Raw genomic sequence first — 22,637 nt, 5'->3', positions numbered from 1 at the left:
TATATATATATATATAAATATATATATATATATATATATATATATATATATATATATATATTTAATATATATATATATATATATATATATATATATATATATATATATATATATATATATATATATATATATATATATATATATATATATATATATATATATATATATATATTCATGATATAAATATAATTTTAATTATGATATGTAATATATTATGATTATATAAATTGTAAATTATGATTGATATATAAAGTTATGATTGTTAGGTTTGCTGAATCACTTAATATTTGTCGTACATTTTTCTGAGTGTGTGTTTTTTCTTTGTATTCTTTTAAATGGGATAATGAGTCTATTCAATATTGTGATAAAACCGGTCATAGTAAGATCACTAAAATAAGGTCACCAGTCATAAATAAGTCACTAAGTACCCCCAGTTGAGGTACATAGATAATACCGATGATGCCCCCGTGCATTTTCTTCTTCTTCGTTTTTTTGGTGAAAAAAATGTTTATTGCTAGGATTGCTTTACGAATCCGATCTTTTTGCATTTAAAAGAGAATATTCAGTAACCTTGACAGAGGTTTGTTTTTTGGCTTCAAAAATATAATCAGATTTCTTTTTCCTTGTTTTGCTAAACAAAAAAACGCTATTTACTTTCAGCCAAAAACGTAAATGCTTAAGTTTTACCTCGCTCTTTACGCTAAAGTTGAATGTTGTTCAAATTCTTTAAGAATGACCTCTGAATCATAAAGGGTTTAATTAGATTAAATGGCTCTTTTGAAAGTACTAAAAAAACTTTAACGTAAAGAGCGAGGCATTGACGAGGGAGAGAACCCCCTCATATACGTAATACTTTCTGTTGGTTTAAAGTGTTAGTATTGCCCCTTACTTTCAGTTGAAAGCACTACAGTCTAATTTCCGATCGTTTTTTAAATAATGCTGGAAAATCCGGCACCCCCTTCATGGGAAATTCCCTTCCCCCATGAAAAATTCCTCCATGGAAAGATCCTCCCACGTAATCTTCTCCCCTACCCCTCCCCACCAGAAAAATTCCCCCCTGAAAACGTCTGTATACTTTAGGGTTACTGTGGAATGGTAACCACGGCTGCTATAAAATATTGGCACGGAAATGGTGCTGCACCACTTATTGGAGGCGAAAGCATCGCTGACACCCAATATTGTAATAGAATGCCTCGTGCTTACCACTATCGTACCGTATAGAGTGTGTTAGTGCCCTTTTACTGTATACCCTGCTCCAGGGTATGGTAACATGATCGAATGGCCAAACGGGCTAAACTCTTGGCCAAGGGTGCACCCAACCTGGGTCACAACTAATATCTCTAGCTATCTCCTTTGATGGTAAAGCTCGCTCCCCCCCCCCTTGTCGATATATAATTGACGGTATTTCTCGTGAACTCTTTTCCTACCCTGCCTGGGTTCCTGGAAAAATAATCTAACACGGCTGTAGAAAATAGCTTACTTGTATTCTTCCAAAGGTCACTTGACAAAACACACATAGATTTATCAGCTCTAAAAAAACAGACTCCGTAAACTGGGTCTCAATGTAGACTACAAAACAAAACACCATTTCTGTACAAAAGCACCTTCTGCAGGGGTGGACCTTAAAAAAAGAAGGTAAAGGTAAAGGATATGGCATTAGTACCACCGGTACACCAGCACCATAGAGATACAGTCTGCACCACCGGTACGTATAGACCAGCACCACCGGTACAGTCTGTACCGGTCTTCGGTACAGAAGATACAGGAGATACTGTCTCCGTTTCTTTGCCCTTCAGCCAGGAAGTGCAATGGGGGGTTGGGGGCCAGCCATCCTGTGCTTTCGCACACCCTTCCTGTTTACCTTTCCCAGATTTCTCCAGGTACCCATTTAGAGCTGGGTCGACTCTGGCTGAGCTTACAGAGTCACGCCACTGAACCCCGTCCCAAACTGAAGAATTGGGCACACCGGGATTCGAATCCGCGTCCTCTCAGACAAGGGATTCCGAATCCAGCGCACCAACCCATTCGGCCAGGAGGGCTCGAAGGGGTGGACCTTAGATTTGCCCTGGCCCATCCGCTAAATTAAAGTTAAAATCTCTTACTTCTTTTGAATAATATTATATTTCAATGGCCCAGGACAGGAAGACCAAAACAGAATTTAGCTTGCAAGACTTTAACTTATCATTGAAAATTATACTATAGGCAAATACGGAAACGACAACATGTCATTTACCTGAAAAAGAAAAGAAACAGGGGTGAAACCACAACAATACTATATGTAAATAATGGGCAAAGTTGTGGGGAATTAAGTTATCCTCAAAAACATATATGTTAGATTTTTCGACTATGCTGAGCAAAATGGTTGTCTAAAAATTTTGATCGAGTGACTTTGGGAAAAAATGAGCAGGATAGAGGGCCTAGTTGCCCCCCCCCCCTCAATGTTTTCGGTCACTTAAAAAGGGCACTAGAATTTTTAGTTTCGGTTCGGATGAGCTTTCTCGCGATATTCTAGGACCACCGGGTCGGTACGACGCCCTTGGGAAGAAAAAAAGACAAAGAAACACGCATCTGTGATCTTTCTTTTGGCAAAAATACAAAATTCCACATTTTCAAACAGTTCGTGGTAACGAACTGTAGTAAGGAGTGACCCGGCTTAACAGTAACCAAAACTCTAAAAAATGGAATTTTGATACCAATAGCTACATCAAATAAATTGCATTTTAATGCTGATTTTAAATATATAAGTTTCATCAAGTTTAATCTTAACCATCAAAAGTTATGAGCCTGAGAAAATTTGCCTTATTTTAGAAAATAGGGGGAAACAACCCCTAAAAGTCATAGAATCTTAAAGAAAATCACACCATCAGATTCAGCGTATCAGAGAACCCTATTGTAGAAGTTTCAAGCTCCTATCTACAAAAATGTGGAATTTTGTATTTTTTGCCAGGCATATCACGGATGCGTGTTTATTTGTTTGTTTTTTTGCTTTGTTTTTTTTTTTTTTTCCCAGGGGTGATCGTATCGACCCAGTGTTCCGAGAATCTTGCGAGAGGGCTCATTCTAACGAAAATGAAAAGTTCTAGTGCCCTTTTTAAGTGACCAAAAAAATTGGAGGACACCTAGGCCCCCTCCCACGCTAATTATTTTCCCAAAGTCAACGGATCAAAATTCTGAGATAGCTATTTTATTCACCGTAGTCAAAAACCTTATGACTATGTTTTGGAGACGACTTACTCCCCCACAGTTCCCGTGGGAGGGGCCACAAGTCACAAACTTTGACCAGTGCTTACATATAGTAATGGTTATTTGGAAGAGTACAGACGTTTTATGGGGGATGTTTAGGTTGGGGGGGGGGGGGGTTGAGAAGAGGGGGATATGTTTGGGGAGCTTTCCTTGGAGAAATTTGTCATGGGGGAAGAAAAGTTTCATGAAGGGAGAGCAGGATTTTCTAGCATTATTTAAAAAAAAATGAAAAATATAAATATGAAAAAGTTTTTTCAAATGAAAGTAAGGAGAAGCATTAAAACTTAAAATGAACAGAAATTATTACGTCTATGATGGGCTCACCTCCTCCTAATACCTCGCTCTTTACGCTAAAGCAGTAAAACCGCTAAAGCAGTTTTTTACTGTTTTAAAAAGTAGAATTAAGAGAAAGAGTCAAACTTTAGCGTAAAGAGCGGGGTGTTGATGAGGAAGCAGCCCTTTCATATACGAAGTAATTTCTGTTCGTTTTAAGTGTTAATGTCGCTCCTTACTTCCCGTTAAAAAAAAACTTTTTTTTTTATTTTATTTCAGATAGGAGCTTTACACCTCTACAGTAGGGTTCTCTGATACGCCGAATCTGATGTTGTGGTTTTCAGTAAGATTATATGACTGTTAGGGGGTGTTTTCCCCTTTTTTTGAAAATAAGGCAAATATTCTCAGGCTAGTAATTTTTGATAGGTAAGACTAAACTTGATGAAACTTATACATTTGAAGTCACAATAAAAATTTGATTCTTTTGATATATCTATTGGTATTAAAATTCCGTTTTTGGAGTTTCGGCTACTATTGAGCCGGGTCTTACAGTTGGCTTACAGTTGGTTACCAAGAACTGTTTGATTATTTGGTTAAATCAAGTTCACTAATAGGAGATATTGGTGATATAGGTTTAACTGAAACATGTTTGAAAGATAATTTTGATTCTTTATTTGCAATTAATTGCTATAATTTTCATGAAAAGAACAGGAGAAATGTGAGACAGGGTGGGGTGGCTGCCTACGTTAAGTCGTATCTTGAGGTTAAAGTAGGAGATGACGTTTGTGTTTATGTTGAGATGGTGTTTGAAAGTTTGGTAATAAGGTAGTTTTGGCGAATCGAAGTTTTTTTGTGTTTGTATATAGACCTCATTCGGCATCTACTTAGAATTTTTTGGAGTTAATAGAAAGTCAATTGAGAGATTTTTTGGAGAGTTAGAAAGTTAGAATTTTTCGGAGTTAATACAAAGTCAACCTGAGAGTGTCTACAAGCCGGTGTAGTGGGATATAATGGGAGATTTTAATGTTAATACGAGTTAACAAAATGACAGAATTTGCCGTAATTTTATACGTAATTCCAATTCTATACAAAATGATAGAATTTGTCAATAATAATGGGAGATTTTAATGTTAATACGAGATAACAAAATGATAGAATTTGCCGTAATTTTTTTTTCTCAATTTTCTTTTAATATGAATCCTTCAATTAATATTTGTACCCGGATTACTGAGATTTCTGCTATGGCGTTTGGTAATATTTTGTAAATTTTAATTATAAAGAGTCTTGTGTTAATCCTAATGATGTTTCTGACCATTTTGGAATAATGACAGCTTTTAAAGTTCACAGATTTACGTGATGTTTCCAAGAATTGATAATGAGCGATTTTACATTAGTAAGACTTCTTTGGGTCGTTTAAAAAAGGGCTGGAAAATTTTGATTGGTTATTTTTAGTAGTTATTGTACGTCTTATGAAAATTTTGATCATTGGAATCAGAAAATAAGTGACCTTTTGAAGGAAGAGGGTATGAAGAAGAATATATTTTAGGTAGTAGAAATAAACGACGGGAACCCTGGATAGCGCCAAGTTTAGTAAATTCAATTAATCGAAGACATTGCCTTTATATGTCGAGTGTGATAAGTGGTAGTGAGAGTGCTAGTAGAGTGTTTAAGAATTATAATAGCGTTTTAAATAAACTGCTGAGGAAGGCTAAAAGAGAATATTATGTTAAGGAATTTAAAAACTGTCAGGATAATCCAGTAAAGACCTGGAAGACAATTAAGTCAGTCATTGGACGTAATGCTAGTAAGCCACCATATTTAAATCAGCTGGATGACCCAGGTCAAGCTACTGAAGTAATGGCATCCCATTTTCCCAGAGAGAGAGAGAGAGTCTTTCTCTCTCTCTCTCTCTCTCTCTCTCTCTCTCTCTCTCTCTCTCTCTCTCTCTCTCTCTCTCTCTCTCTCTGTCTCAGAGACAGAGAGAGAGAGAAAAGAGGGCCAAATTCATTATCTCAGAGTTGATAAATAACAAAAAGAAAAAAAAGATATAACGGTCACGTATCGGAAAGGTTGGATTCTGAAGTTAGTAGTTGGGGTTGCCCCACACTATCGTAATAACTGGGATCATAAACAATTCTTGAGGGCTAGCCCCACCGAAGCTCCACTGGAGCTGACGGAGATCCCAGGAAATGTACACGTTTCCCCTACCGGTCATCGAAAAGCTCTTCAGTCCTCTCCAACTCGAGGCTTTCTGAATTTACATTTCATTTGTAAAAAAGCAGTGAGCATAATCTCACATTGAAATTTAACCTATAAATTTAATACGCAAAAAAACACAAAATTACGCAAAAACAGAATAACTTATAACTGGTTAAATGTGCTTATTAAATGAAATAGTAGTATCTTTATACCTTATAACAAGTAGCTGATATCCTAAAAACAACAAATTGACACTCGGTAAGCTGCTGCATTTTTACCCCGAGTCTCGTAAAATCTTATAGTTACGGTTAAGTTTTGATATTCTCCGGGGGAGGTTTGTAATAACATTCTAATCAAAATCTGGTCTAGAAACAAATGCCTTTTAGCATATCTACTTAATAAAAATTGGGCAGTCTGGTTATGATTTGGACAGCAATGTTCCATTGTTCCAACCAAATAAGGCCAAATATAACCAAATAGAGGTCAATATAGGCCAAATACGTCATGAAATATATCTTGTATTTAAACGTTTCTTAATTGTGCCATGTAATCTTTTAAATTTTGGAGAAAAAATATTCTAAGCACGAATATTATAAAAGAATTCCAAGCCAATCTTCTCATATAGCAGTGTAGCAATTTATCGTCGGTAATGAGGAGAATGGTTTCTGACTATTTTTGGCCATCCTGCCTGGACAGAATAAAGCCAGAACAGACTCAATTGATTATGATATAAGTGGTTAATTTCTGGTAGGCCATTGCTTATATGTCATTCTTCTCATCTTTTAGAATATTGGATTCCAGAGAGGCTGTATCTGAAGCTTGGAATAGATGGAACCGTAGATAAAGCTAATGCTAAAGATGAAAAGGTAAGTATTTTTTCCGAATATCTGGACAAACTTAGCGTATTTTAAGCTGAAAACAATTGTTTTTTTTTTGTAAGTTTGCACTTAATTCGAGGCTGAATTATGATTTATAGCGGGTGGCGTAAATCTTGTGGCTTGTATATAATCAATGATGTAACTTCAGTTTGTTAACATTTTAATCTAATCTGGAAGTTAATTCTTAAGCCTTTTCCTGTAATCTGGTTGAAAATCGATTTTTCTTAGGATCTTGAACAAGTCATTTTTATGTAAAAAAGAAATCAGTCCACGCAAAATAGTCTGACAACTTTTCAAGTGGTTTATTGGGGGTTGGGGATGGGGTTTATTGGGACTGGTTTATTGAGTTTATTGGGGAGATTAAGGCTCTAGGAGAGGATAAGATCACTCCTGAAATGCAAAAGACCTCACCCATTCCATTATTCCATCTAACTGACACGTATGGATGACTACAAAGCCATTTGTGAAAACTCTTGAAGGATCTTTCGATTTACCCACGTCTTAAAATCTTCTTTGTCAATCTTTAAATCGATTCATTGAATCATTAAACGATTTAACATGTCCGGCAGGTCTGAACAAGCCAGGCAGACGCTGCCTGGAACAACTCGCCTCATCCTGTCGCAGTACAGCAGATTTCATTTACCCCTTCTCATTGCCTTCATTGATTTATGACTGGCTTTGAACCCTTTTAGGGAGTAGTTTAGGATATCTTATGCTATTTAACTATGTGATATCCCTGACACATCTGGATGTTACAGAAAACACTACTCTTCTGGGTCTACACATCCGGGTCGTCCTATGGTCTACAAGGCATAGTTGATGATATCTCTCTGGTCTCTGAGCGCATAGGACTCGCTATCAATAGCTCCAAGACTAGAGACTGAGACGGCTCTTTTCCAATGTGATCCTAGTCAGATTTAAATGAGTCCCAAGCCATTAGATTACATCAAGGAAGTCAATATCTAGGCTCTTTTTAACGCCAGATGGTGGACCAGGAAGAGAAATCGTTGCCCACATAGCAAAGGCTTGTAGATTCATTGCTTCTCTGGATAAACCACTATGGACAAGGTGAAAGATTTTAACTAATACAACAGTCTGGATTCATATTGCAAATTTTTGAGCTGTACTAGTACATACTTGTAACACAGGCCTGATAAAGGCAGAGAAGAGCAGAGCTTTTGACGTGGTTGATCAACCATCAATAGATGGAACAGAATTCTTATAGCGAAGTAAGAAATTGTTGTGGCCAATATTTTTCTTCATTTTCAAAATGCTTCACCTGAAGCTCACTGGGCACAGTTTGTGTCATCCCGCAGGTATAACGTGACGAAAATTCATTGTTTGCAAAGCAGCGCTCTCCTTGAAACAAAAACGATGAGGACAAAAGAAGAACCTGGTAAAACTTGGATCCATAAAAGATCCTGGATCCATAGGTAGAATGGTCCAGAGGCATGGTCTGAGATGGGTCAGAGACTGTTTGATGATCGGCGATAAAGCAAGTGCAAATAGATCAAAAGGGTTGTTGGTAAGCCATCCCAAGGTCTGTTGGTGGCGGACAGGACAGTCCATTGTCTGTCATTGTAAAGAAGTAAGTAAAAAATATGAATAATGATGGAGGAACTAGATAGATTGAGACTAAAGTAGAAAATCAATACTTTATTTCCGTGCTATTAAACAGCTTCATGACCATTTTGTTTTCTTTTCAATAACACTTGAAGAAATTTTTGGATTTGGACTAAACGTAAAGAATATGACTATAACAAAACTAGAATAAAAAAAGGCAACACAAAGATAAAGAAACCACCGCACACATTAGTGTGCAGTGCTAAGATTTTGTGCTAAATTCATTGCTGATTAATCAAGAAAATGACTTTTTCCGATAATTTTTAATTTTCATCTTTAAGTGGATAGAAAATACGTAGGAAAAAAAAATTCACAGTTGATGGTGTATTTCGTTTTCTGATGACAGAAAAAAAAACATTCTCTCGTTTGTTGACAGAAAAATATCATATTTTAACCAATTTTTCAGAATTCGAAAAGAAACAGCCAATATTTTGACTTTTCACCGCAGTTAAATCTTGAAGTTAAAAATAAACATTTTCAAATAAGTTTTAATTACCATTGTTTTTTTGTTTTTTTTTAGGAAAACAGATCTTACAGACTTCATAGTGTCATTTACAAGATTGCTGAAACTAAAGCTTCAACCAGGCATCATCTTGTGGCGTGCATAAGAGTCAATCCGTTTTACCATGATGTACATGATCACAGCGACAAAGGCGAATGGTACCTATTTAATGACTATTGGTAAGTAAAAAGGCAAGAATGAATATTAACTTTTCATAATCTGTTTAATACTATGTTTAATTAACTATTATAAAAACATGTTAAATTAATTTAATTATAATATTTCATAATGTCTTCAATAATTTGTATCATTGAAGCTGCTGGAACAAAATTATAAAGGATAGGGGGCACACCTTGGCTCGCCCCTCCTGGAGGTAATGGGTCTATGTGGCCGGAGCCTCAACTCAAAATGATGAGTCTACCGCTTCATTTTTCTGCAAGTATCCATAATTAAAACAAAATGCGAGGATTAGACAAAACAAAATATCAAGTTTCTGAAATATCCCCTTCCCTTTTCAAAAGATTTTTATGTATTTACAGTTGTAAATACATAACATAATTTTTAATTACTCTACTCTTCATAATTTTTACTCAACATACTCATATAATTACTCTACATACTTACTTTTACTTACTTACTTACATACTTTTATATGCTTATTATACTCTTATATAATCTTATATTATTATACTCTTATATATTTACTTACATACTCTTACTCAAATAATTACTCTACATAATTTTTACGGCACTATATTTCTACAGTTTGGCTATTTTTTTCGTTTCAAAATTAGCTACCTTCCCAGAATCCCCGAAATAAATTTTTGCGTACGTGTATGTTACTTATGAATGGTATACTCGCAGTTATATAAACATTTTCTATCATCTAATTGGGATTGGCTCTAAAAGGCAGGCAATGAATGGCAATGATGCAGCCAATACACCAATGTCGGATTAGACTTGTAGCCAGTGTGGGACTAGGCTTGTTCATTCGATATCGAAAAATAAAAAACAGTCTTTCCTCGTTAAGGTTTGAACTCAAAACTTTGATGTGAGAAGTTCTGCTCTTGAACTGACGCTCATAGCCTAAAGGTAAGTTCTGACAGAGCGTGACAAAAACTACTTGTGAAAAAAATAGTTTACGAGGCGAAACGAAAATCGCTTGGCAATTCGCGCTGGAGACGATTCTTTTTTTCCTTTAATTATTTCAGCTTTAAATGAAGGATCTACATTATATTATTAACATTCTACTGGTAAGACGCAAGCCTTTATTATTAAGAGCTAGGCTACTCATTTCAAAGATTGACCAAATACTAAACACATTTTTCACCTAATTCATCTAATATTTTTGCTACCTTCTTCCATGTATTTTCTTTGATTCCCAGGTCCTTGTATTCTTTGCAGCACAGCGTATACCATACAATACAGGATATGATCTAATACATGTTATTATTTTTGAACATCTATTTTCTTGGATGTTGTGTAGCCTCGCCGTACGATTTTTTTTTCAAGTTGAAGCTTGGCGAGGTGATTTTTTCTGCTCCGGAAGGCCTTGTTTTTGGCTCGGCGAAGCAACTTTGCTAGGCGAAGCAATATTCGCCCTCTGTCAGAATTATGCTTAACTCAGATAAAGTTCTGGCCCAGAGGTGTCACCAAGAAAAAGTATTAAAGAAATAGAAGGTGCTATTCGTGTCTCATAGAAAACGAAATGGATGGACTTCATCTAAACTCTTCATCTAATCTTCTAAACTCTAGGGATCCTTCACAAATAAATTTCAGCTTTATGAGAAGGTGTGTACGGGAGGCCGAAGCTGGTGGGTCGCTAATTCCCTACTCTATAATTCTTAATCGAATTTTCCTCTATTACTACTCCTACGGCAGCTGGAATTCCTAATCGGTTAACAGTATCGCATGTCATCTATTTAAGAGGCATTACTGTCCGTCCTTGATGGACTGCAATCCACTTTCTCAAATTATGTAAAAAAGGGAAAAAAACAATAAATTACTCCCACAGCAGGGCCGTACCTAAGCATCTAGGGTGCCAGGTTTTAAAGCCAATCCAAAAATGTTTTTGACTCGCCAATTAGTTACAAAAATGCTGGTAGAAAAAACTCTGTCTTCTCAAAAACCTAAAAATTATTTCTTCAATTTGTAAACATATCCAAAAATGCCGGCAAAAAAAACCACTTATTTTAAAAAATTAGAAAAGTCCTTTCTTCTTTATTCTTTTGGTAACCCACTCCTCCCCCCCCCGTCCAAAAAAAATAAACCATGATATAGCCCTGTCCATAAATCAATGTTTCGAAAAAAAACATCTTATTAATAAATTGGTTCATTTGATTTTCAAAATACCGTAAAAAAACGAAAATAAGGATGTGTTCCTTTTTTTGTTCATTGCTGTTTTGAAAAGTTTAAAAGGGGGCTAAGCTATTCGGCATCAGCCATACATTTCAACCTTTTTACAGAATAGCAGTTTTTTTAGAATAGCAGCTGTTGAAATATAGTCTTGTTTGTTTTCTTACATTTGTTTCTCAGTTTTTTTTATTTGTTTATATTTTTTTCATTATTTATCAGTTATTTATTATTTATTATATTTTTTTTATTTTTTACTTTATGTTGAAAATAAAGTCTTGTTTATTTTCTTAAAATTGTTTCTCAGTTTTTTTATTTTTTATTATTTATCAGTTATTTATTATTTTTTATTATATATTTTTATTATATATTATGTTTATATATTTTTATCATATATTTTTTTTTATTTTATGTTGAAAATATAGTCTTGTTTATTTTCTTACAATTGTTTCTCTGTTCAATTATTTTCTCAGTTTTAATTACTTCCGTTTTTAGTGTGAAAAAAATCGGAATTGATGACGCTTTAGTGTGTGCTCCCCAATGGAAAATACCATGCTTTGTTTCATACATTTTAGAAGGATCCAATTTGCCTTTAAGTACACCAACAAATCCAATCGCTAGGGATGTTTTTTCTGATAACTGGGAATTAAAAGTCCTGAAGAACCCACGTGAAGGTCCCTTCAAACCACTTGGTAATGATGAACACATCGGTAAAGGTAACTATTCAAATACCTTATCTTGATAGGCCTTTTTGATTTTCCTTTAATTTATGATTTTTCAATGAGTTATGTTTAGGGTTCTCACTGAATTGGACTTTTACTCTCTGGGCTGGTGCTCCATTAAATCGACACTTGAGGTAGCAGCTTCGTAATTTTGTGACCAAAAGTGTATCTTAAGTCGAAACCAATAAATAAAATACACGATCAATATCGATACAATTGATACACGATGTATCGATACATCGAATGTAATCGATACATAATGTATCGATACATGATACAATCTCCCTGTCAGGTAGCGATCAGTGCCTTCACAAATGACGCAAAGGGTGAACGATGTTCTCCTCTTTAGAAGACGTACGAAGCGCTGGCCCTACTTATGTTTGTGGTAATTTATGTTCGCTTCAGGTTTGGCTTGATTATTTGTTCTAATTTATGCTCATTTTGAGTTTCATTTCTTTATTGATGGTGATTTATAATCGTTTTACGCTGGAATTATTGTTTTACCTTATTCTTTTCGTCTTTGGTTTGCAATTCACTGTTTAATAAAACAAAAACATAGTTGTCAGATACTTTCTATTTTGGAGTTTGGAGATTTTTTTTTAGTCAGAGAAATTTGCTTGTTTATTATATCTTATCCAGCAAATAATTAAAGCAACTTGAGATTTTGACCTTGGTATGAATTTGACATAAATTTAACTAGAAATTTTCGCTCGTCAATTTGAAAATAATTTTAATAAGACATTAACATGGCCTAAGATGTGCAAACCAAGTGAACAGAAATTGGAACATCTTCTGACTCGATGAATTTAGAATTTGAAAAATATTTGAAATTATTTTCAAAACTTTCATATTTTCAAAAATCTGAAAACTCGAATTTGATAAGTTTTGAAAAATACAGCAGAGAGCACTAATAAATCCAAAATTTGTAGATGCAAATGCGTAATAAAATTATATCTTTGGACTTCAGAATATTCAAAAAGATTATCAAAAGAAAGCCTTTTATTAATGTAGTATTACCGTTAAATGATGACATTATGGCTATTTCGGCTAAGATTTGGCATAAATTATGGCAATCATGTTGTCAGTTGACAAATTTTTTAAGAAAAACCACTTGAATTTCACTTGTACTTCCTGCTTAGAATGCTGCTCATCAAATATAACTCTATATTTTTCACTTTTCTCTCCTGAAACGTGTTTAATAGCAGGAATTTTGGCGGTTAATCCAATAATAAACTCATGAATAATATTTTCTTTCAATTTCTACCGCTTTCTTAAATCCTACTTTCTTCTTTTTCTTCAAGAATGAAACACTGGTGTATTGAGCGTTGATGCTATGGCTGCTATCTAATAGACTGTGGAATGCCTGGGGATATGTCCTAACTTTAATGCAACAATAGAAAATAATAAATCTGTTTAATCTATCCGTCCAAGAAAAAAATTGTTCAATAAAACTGTTAATATTCAGTATATTATCTCTTTTTTTATTTCAAAAATAATATTCAGCTGAAATTTGTCTATCAAATGATTACAAAATTGACTGTTACATTGAAAGATTAAAACTGTAGGACTGCAGAAGAACGAAATATTAACACAGGTTTTTGAACACAATTTTGCCTGCTAAAGAAATAACTTAATCAACCCTGGTCCATCGAAGCAGTGAGTCTAAAAAATCAGTCTCATGAAGTCATTTTTTTAGAGTCCCTGAGGATATCTTAAAAAATGTCCTGTTTAAGAAATTGCAGTATTGGAATGTATTTTAGATATACAATTGAAAAAGAGTACCAGTAGCAGATTGTTACCTGTGCATAAACAGTAAATAATACCTAAAATTTTACGTTTATTTATTTTAATTAAAGTCCTTTAAAAAAAATTTCTTGGGGGCAAAATTTGTATCACTGCTACGATCAGATTTGATTAAAATTGTTTTAATGGTTACTTGAGAATTGATGACTTAAAATCCTGTGTTTAAGGGGGAGGGGGTATAATTTTTCTCCGAACATTATAAAAAAGAACAAGCAACGATTATTTTAAGCCTGTCTGTCAGTAGGCTTAGCTGCTAGCTGTTGCATAAAATCAAATTATTATGCATGTTTTGTGTGTTTGTGTCGAGTGACCTTAATAACAATCTAAACTAATCAAGCTTTATAAATTCATTGAAACTTCCGATATTTTCAAAAATCATGCCTTATTTTACCTGAACAATTTTATGTGCTTGGACTCAGCATAAATAGCACATTGTTCGTATATATTGAAATAAGGTGACAAAGTCCCAAAACAATGTATAAAAATCCCAAAACAATTTGTTTTCTTGTTTTTCATTGTATGAAAGTCCCAAAAGAATGTATAAAAAAAAAAGGATAGAGATCCTTCAGAGCCATTGCTGGCGCATAGGGCGTCGAATCGACGTTTCAGTTGCTGGGTGTTTTTACAGGAACAAGTAGCAAGCTTGTCGCCCAACCAAAAGAATGTATAAAAGTCCCAAAACGATTTGTTTTCTCGTTTGTCATTGTATGACCCGAAGCTCCACTGTCCCAGTGTCGATTGTTTTAGACACCTCTAGAGTCTGCTCCCCATTTTTCTGGGAGCAAAACTCAGCATATATGTCATTTTTTATGTAATTTACAATTTTTAGACCATTTTAAGACCATAATTATTTTTTTTGATTTTGCGTTGAAACGTTCGAAAAGTTTATGTCGCTGCTAATGTATGTCTCCTTTGATACATTCCTAAGATGAAAATAACTAATTTTTCAAAATTAATTTTGTCTAATAGTACTGCAAAATTAAGGAAAAAATTTTAAATAACAAAATAAAAGTTTGTTGTTGTAAAAGTGCAAAAAAAATATGTTTTGTTCAACAACATATTAAAGAACATAGGAGAGTTAAGAGAAAGGCGCTTTAGCATTCGGCGCTTATTATAAACATTCAATTGACTTATAAAGTCAACAAAGAGAATGCATAAACGTTGCCTCCATTCATTAGATTTCTAAGCTCAGATAATTAATATTAGCTCCATCCAGGTCTTTCAAGGGGGAGGGACTGAGGCAAGCTCCCTGGGTACTGTAGAGTGTCTGAGGGGGGGCACGGAGGGGGGTTGCCTACTTTGATCAATTTTTCACTTTTTTTTGGCTTTTATGGCTTGTATATGAATCGAGAGGAGACTGTAAGGAACGGCTATGGCTCTATATTACCTATCTTATCTAATCATTTTTTTTTCTGTCCCTGTTGTAGTGTAAAGAGTTTTTAAAAGTTGACCCGTTTTTTTGTTGAAATTAAATGAAAAAAAACAAGTTTTTTAACTGAAGTAAGGAGCGACATTAAAACTTAAAACGAACAGATATTACTCCGTATATTAAAGGGGCTTTTCCCTCCTCAACGCCCCAATCTTTACGCTAAAGTTTGAGTCTTCCTCTCAACTTTACTTTTTAAAGAGTAATTTTTAATGAGTGAGACTAAATTTGATTAAACTTATATATTTAAAATCATCATAAAACCCCGATTCTTTTGACGTGTCTATTAGTATCAAAATTCCGTTTTTTAGAGCTTCATTTACTATTGAGCCGGATCGCTCCTTACTACAGTTCGTTACCACGCACTATTTGATCTTTTTACATGCCTACTATCTTTCGTCAGAAGTAATTCACGGATATAGACTCTAGTTTTTGGTAATCTTGTTTTTGTAACATGTAGACAGTTTACTTTCTTGGTAGCCTTTCATGTTTTCTATTGTCAAGTTCCAATCCAATCAATTCTGCTGGTTCTCCTGATATCAAAAACCTAGGGCGGAAGCTTTTCTATGGTGAAAAGTCATTGGCTTTTTGTATTTAAGAAAAAAATGTTGTTTATTGGGTTGCCAGCCATTCATGGGAATCCAGTGGAAGGCTTTAACTCCCTGCAACCTCGCCTAAATGCTATCCAGATTATCGTGTGTGTATTTTTGGGGTTTTTATTTTTTTTTGTTATTATCTTCCTCTTAAATTACTTAAATGTTCTTAAAGGTACTTAAAGGTACTTTATTAGAATTCCTCTTTTTAGAGTTTCGGTAACTATTGAGCAGAGTCGCTGCTTCTTACAGTTCGTCACCACGAACTGTAAGTAAGTTTTTGAATCATCAAATGAAATATACAAGGTACTTTTACTTAAACGGTACTTTTATATACAAATATACAAGGTACTTTTACGGTACAATTACTTAAAGGTACTTTGGTTTCGATGGATGCCGAGTTTGTCACACTTCAAAGCGAAGAAGCTGAATTGAAATCGGAAGGAAAACCGGTCATTATTCGTCCTTCTCACAAAGCAGTTGCTCGTATCACCGTTATTCGAGGGTAAGTTGTGCTTGTAAAAACTGGGATGTGACTATGTTGGGATACTACTTTGTTTTGAACTGTGCGAAGTTGTTAAAAGATAGTATTGTTCCGAAGCGTTTTAACCTTGACTAATTTTTCTCTCTCTCTCTCTCTCTCTCTCTCTCTCTCTCTCTCTCTCTCTCTCTCTCTCTCTCTCTCTCTCTCTCTCTCTCTCTCTCTCTCTCTCTCTCTCTCTCTCTCTCTCTCTCCTCTCTCCTCTCTCTCCTCTCTCTCTCTCTCTCTCTCTCTCTCTCTCTCTCTCTCTCTCTCTCTCTCTCTCTCTCTCTCTCTCTCTCTCTCTCTCTCTCTCTCTCTCTCTCTCTCTCTCTCTCTCTCTCTCTCTCTCTCTCTCTCTCTCTCTCCTCTCTCTCTCTCTCTCTCTCTCTCTCTCTCTTTATCTCTCGTGCTATCTTTTGTATTTTTAGTGGTATTGTGCTCACTTCCTCTTGAATCACGTTTGAGTCACATCAAGGCTCTTTGAGGTGCTCAATAACCGTGCTCTAACTCTCTGTCCAACGGCCTTGGTAATGAGAAGTTGGGTTTTCTTTCAATATAAATATTTTTCGTCATTTACGGACTTGCGGAATATTCTTTAAGTTTATTTTTTCTGACATTTTTTTAGATTGTTTCTGAAGATAAATTTAATTTTGTTGATAAATTGTATATAGTTTTATGGATATTAAATTCAAAAGTATTTCTAGTAGACATTGTGTTTTGCTCGAACTCACAGTTTTCGGCTCAAGAAACCTTTTTTGTGGAATCTTATGCAACTAATGATGGTCACTTCGGTTATGTGATCTAAATTTTTCCCTCACCCAAAATTTTTGCTCAAACTATCGGCTTTAGATCACCACTTTAGACTCAAAAAGTTGCTGGGATATTTGATGCGACTATTGATAGTGAATTTAGAAATGCAATCCGAATTTTTACTCGTGTTTTAGCCCGAGATCAAAATTTTTCGGTTCAAGCTTAGGCGTTTCTCCTAATTTGGGTGCTATGAATCATTCATGAATGTTAATCTTAATTGTTTAGAAAATTATATATATATATATATATATATATATATATATATATATATATATATATATATATATATATATATATATATATATATATATATATATATATATATATATATATAGTAGCAGTAGTAGTAGTAGTAGAACAATTTTGAAAATAATAATTTTTATACAATAGCACAGCAAAAGCGGAGCTTGCGAGGATTTGCTAAAATAAATAAATAAAAAAAAAGAGTATGGAGCATGAGACCATTTACCGAAACCAACATAAAAATAAACAACAAAACACTACAATATAAAACCCCAATACAACACAATGAAAAATACAGAAAAATAACCCACTGAAAATATAGTTAACCTGTTTCGAAAGTATACCTACCGAGCAACTCCACGTGTAAATCAGATTTAAACTGGTTAAAATTACCATTATCCTTAGTATCCTTACTAAGTTTGTTTCAAAGCTTGGAAGCTCTGTAAACAAGAGAAAAAGAAGACCTACTAGAAGCAAGATGAACATCAGACCTCTCACAAAATAGTTTTTCATAGTTTTGATATATATAGAAATGATATATGTTGAGGTCTTATAGTTTTATCCTTACCATAGCGATTTCAGATTGTATTTTTATGAATTGTCGGCCTTTCAGGCATAAGAAAAGTTCAAAAATAATTCGGCAAAACTGTTGGCGATAGATGCTCTGAACTCAGTTCCTAAATCAACGTAGACGCCACTGCTGGAATCACATATTGCCGTCCAGATCCCAGCAAAGATTTAAGTCGGTTTCTATGGTCGTTTTTCCGCACAGGAAGCAAAGCGTCATGGCTGCGCACTTTTCACGAAATTTGGGCATAGCAAAAAAACGACGAGCACGCAAAACAACAATCACGTTAATTTTTAGAAAAATAGAAAGCAAGCTTCTACAGTGATGGCAGTTGGCACGCTGACTTGTGAAAATCAGCTGCAGATGATTCTACCTGTGAAAACCCCATACTACAGACGTTCCGTCCTCCATACGTTTGGTCTTGTTTTAGGTACCCCTTCGTATGTATATAGTGATGTTTTACAATACTATGTTTAAAATCGTTCTTGGTTTCATGTATTTAACTTTGTTTTTTCTTCTAGAGAAGGGAAAGATGAGGGAGTTCCTTTTTTGGACGACTGTATATCAACTTTTGATCATGTTGCTGACTATTTGACTGACTATTTCACTGCTGACTATTTGACTGACTATTTCATATATTTAACTTTGTTTTTTTTTTCTTCTAGAGAAGGGAAAGATGAGGGATTTCCTTTTTTGGACGACTGTATATCAACTTTTGATCTCGTTGCTGACTATTTGACTGACTATTTCACAGCTGACTATTTGACTGAATATTTCATATATATAACTTTCTTTTTTTCTTCTAGAGAAGGGAAAGATGAGTAAGCTCCTTTTTTGGACGACTGTATATCAACTTTTGATCACGCTGCTGGCTATTTGACTGACTATTTCACTGCTGACCATTTGACTGACTATTTCATATATTTAACTTTGTTTTTTCTTCTAGAGAAGGAAAGATGAGGGAGTTCCTTTTTTGGACGACTGTATATCAACTTTTGATCGCGCTGCTGTCTATTTGACTGACTATTTCATATATTTAACTTTGTTTTTTCTTCTAGAGAAGGGAAAGATGAGGGATTTCCTTTTTTGTCAACTTTTGATCTCGTTGCTGACTATTTGACTGACTATTTCACAGCTGACTATTTGACTGAATATTTCATATATATAACTTTCTTTTTTTCTTCTAGAGAAGGGAAAGATGAGTAAGCTCCTTTTTTGGACGACTGTATATCAACTTTTGATCACGCTGCTGGCTATTTGACTGACTATTTCACTGCTGACCATTTGACTGACTATTTCATATATTTAACTTTGTTTTTTCTTCTAGAGAAGGGAAAGATGAGGGAGTTCCTTTTTTGGACGACTGTATATCAACTTTTGATCACGCTGCTGACTATTTGACTGACTATTTCACTGCTGACCATTTGACTGACTATTTCATATATTTAACTTTGTTTTTTCTTCTAGAGAAGGGAAAAATGAGGGAGTTCCTTTTTTGGACGACTGTATATCAACTTTTGATCACGCTGCTGGCTATTTGACTGACTATTTCACTGCTGACTATTTCATATATTTAACTTTGTTTTTTCTTCTAGAGAAGGGAAAGATGAAGGAGTTCCTTTTTGGACGACTGTATATCAACTTTTGATCACGCTGCTGGCTATTTGACTGACTATTTCACTGCTAACCATTTGACTGACTATTTCATATATTTAACTTTGTTTTTTCTTCTAGAGAAGGGAAAAATGATGGAGTTCCTTTTTTGGACGACTGTATATCAACTTTTGATCACGCTGCTGACTATTTGGCTGACTATTTCACTGCTGACCATTTGACTGACTATTTCATATATTTAACTTCTTTTTTCTTCTAAAGAAGGGAAAGATGAGGGAGTTCCTTTTTTGGACGACTGTATATCAACTTTTGATCATGTTGCTGACTATTTGACTGACTATTTCACTGCTGACTATTTGACTGACTATTTCATATATTTAACTTTGTTTTTTTTTCTTCTAGAGAAGGGAACGACGAGGGAGTTCCTTTTTTGGACGACTGTATATCAACTTTTGATCATGTTGCTGACTATTTGATTGACTATTTCATATATTTAATTTTTTTTTCTTCTAGAGAAGGGAAAGACGAGGGAGTTCCTTTTTTGGACGACTGTATATCAACTTTTGATCATGTTGCTGACTATTTGATTGACTATTTCATTTATTTAATTTTTTTTTCTTCTAGAGAAGGGAAAGATGAGGGAGTTCCTTTTTTGGACGACTATATATCAACTTTTGATCACGTTGCTGACTATTTGACTGCTTATTCAGGAATTCAGCCTGGTGATCTAGATGCAAGGAGTTCAGCACGATGTCTTGCTACCTTGAAATCAGCTTACGTTCGCCTGCGACATCTTGTCGATATTGGAGTTGTTTTTGTTGGTCACGGACTAAAGAACGATTTTTTGTAAGATTATAAGGCTCTTTTTTATCAGCGCTTATAACTACATATTTTTACCTATTATTTTTCCTTTTTTGATTCTTAGGGTACCAAAGACATTAAAATGAAAACATGTCCCCCTGAACCCATTTTTGGCCTATTCTTACCCAAAAATACCATTTTATCAGATTTTTTTCTTTTGGTTGTTCCAAAATTATCAAATACATATAAATAAAATATATATATATATATATATATATATATATATATATATATATATATATATGTATATATATATATATATATATATATATATATATATATATATATATATATATATATATATATATATATATATATATATATATATATATATATATATATATATATATAAATTATCAAAATTATGAAACTTATTTTAAAATTTGGTTGTTTCAAAATATTTTGATTCCTAGGGTAACAAGGACATAAAATAAAAATGTTTCCTCCTGAAACCAATTTGGGATTTTTCTTACCCGAACATGCAATTTCCTCAGATTTGATTTTTCTTTTGGCTGTTTCAAAACTATCAAAAACATACATACAAACATACCAATGTATATCTTATCTATTATTTTTCTTTTTTTGATTCTTAGGGTACCAAGGACATAAAAATAAAAATATTCCCCCTGAACCCAATTTAGGTTTATTCTTACCCTAAAATGCAATTTTCACGGTTTTTTTTCTTTTGCTTGTTTCAAAATTGTCAAAAACGTATAAATAAAATAAAAAGATGACAAAGAATGATCAAAATTATCTAATTTGTTTCAAAATTTGGCTGTACCAAAATATCGTTGACATTTTTTTTCGTAAGATTTTAAATATTATTTTATTTTAGCGCTTACAACTCTATATTTTATGTATTATTCTCCTCTTTTTGATTCCTAGGGTGTCAAGGACATAAAGCGCTTACAAAAGTGTATTTTTATCTATTATTTTTCTTTTTATGTATTCTTAGGGTACCAAAGACATAAAAATAAAAACATTTTCCCCTGAACCCATTTTAGGTTTATTCTTTCCCAACAATGGAATATTGTCAGATTTATTCTTTTGGTTCTTTTGAAATTATCAAAAACATATAAATAAAATACATAGATATGAAAAAATTAAAAAGGACTATTGAAAGTTGTTCCAAAATTTCTTTGTATCAAGATATTGTCGATATTGGGTTTTATTGGGCATGGACTAAAGGAACATCTTTAATTACATTTTAAATGTTCTTTTATATCGGCGCTTAAAACTACATATTTTTACCCATTAGTTTTCTCTTTTTGACTTTTAAAGTACCAAAAACATAAAGTAAAAACCAAATTTTTCCCTGGACCCATTATAGGTTTATTCATACCCAAAATACGATTTTCCCGGATTTTTTATTTTGGTTGTTTCAAAATTATGTAGTAAGGCAGTACCACAATTTTATCGGTGTGCCACGTTGAACCATAAAAATAAATAATCGAACTAATTTGTTTAACTTGACAACGGTTTTTGTCCTTAAAAATGCAAACATAAAAATGTATTAATTCCCAAAGATACCTATGCTTTCATAGAAAAATTACACTACCTTAAGTTGGACTAAAGGACTGGACTTAAGTTTGGGCTTTATTCTGAAGGCTCGTTATTAAACATGTTATAATATTAAACATAATAATAATAATGATAATAAGCAGGAAGAGTATCTATAATAAGTATATCTTTAGCTATAAAATAAATAAGATTTTTTTTCTTTCCTTTTTTTATTGCTGACTAGCACAGTTACTCTTTTTTGCAGACTGCAGAATTAAATCAGTAGCCTATAGTATATTGTTTGACCTTTGTTTTGCAGGTTTGTTATTAAACATGCAAATATGTAAAATATTAATGCACCTAGTGTAAAAATTTAAAATTAAATGCGCAATTAATTTAAATGCAAAATATGCAAATATGCCTCAAGCCAACAGCTATGATTTACACCGAAAAGACAACATATTTACACAATATGATTCATTACTTTCCAAGCTGTTCGTTCACTAAGCCAGAATTATGGCTTACTAACACAGAATTGTGATTTTAGAATAGAGAAAACATTATGGGTGGCAACTCTGTTGCTAACTCTCCCTTGTTCCAAAAAATTATCACTTTTGAATGCATTCGGAAAAATTTTCTTTGTTTCAGTTTTCACTTAGCTTATTTTGGGAATACAGCTTATATGCTATAAAGAGCAAAAATATTTTCTAGTACTTTACTTACGCGCTTCCACTACAAATCAAATTTTTTAAATAATACTAAAGGTGTTATTAGCAGTATGTGGAGCAAATATTTACTAAAACTCCTGTTTTAGTAAAAATTAATCCAGGTTCAAAAGAAATATACAGATATTTACTAAACAATATATTACTTACACGTTTTCTAAAGAATGACCTTAACTTAC

The 22,637-nt window shown here is 33.7% G+C and overlaps 1 protein-coding gene across 1 annotated transcript in view; it reads left to right on the top strand.

The window, feature by feature from the left end:
- Window positions 1–22,637, top strand: part of LOC136027656 (PAN2-PAN3 deadenylation complex catalytic subunit PAN2-like) — a gene marked incomplete in the record, with an annotated part of 140,651 nt that overhangs the window by 102,800 nt on the left and 15,214 nt on the right. The window contains 5 exon segments of the mRNA XM_065705088.1: window positions 6,502–6,581; window positions 8,737–8,897; window positions 11,566–11,786; window positions 15,990–16,119; window positions 19,997–20,218. Of these exon segments, the coding sequence (XP_065561160.1) occupies window positions 6,502–6,581; window positions 8,737–8,897; window positions 11,566–11,786; window positions 15,990–16,119; window positions 19,997–20,218 (814 nt within the window).

The sequence above is a fragment of the Artemia franciscana genome, chromosome 5, assembly GCF_032884065.1.
Source record: "Artemia franciscana chromosome 5, ASM3288406v1, whole genome shotgun sequence".
NCBI classification, from domain to species: Eukaryota; Metazoa; Arthropoda; class Branchiopoda; order Anostraca; family Artemiidae; genus Artemia; species Artemia franciscana.
The sequence above is the reverse complement of the archived record's forward strand: the minus strand, read 5'-3'. Positions and strand labels throughout refer to the sequence as shown.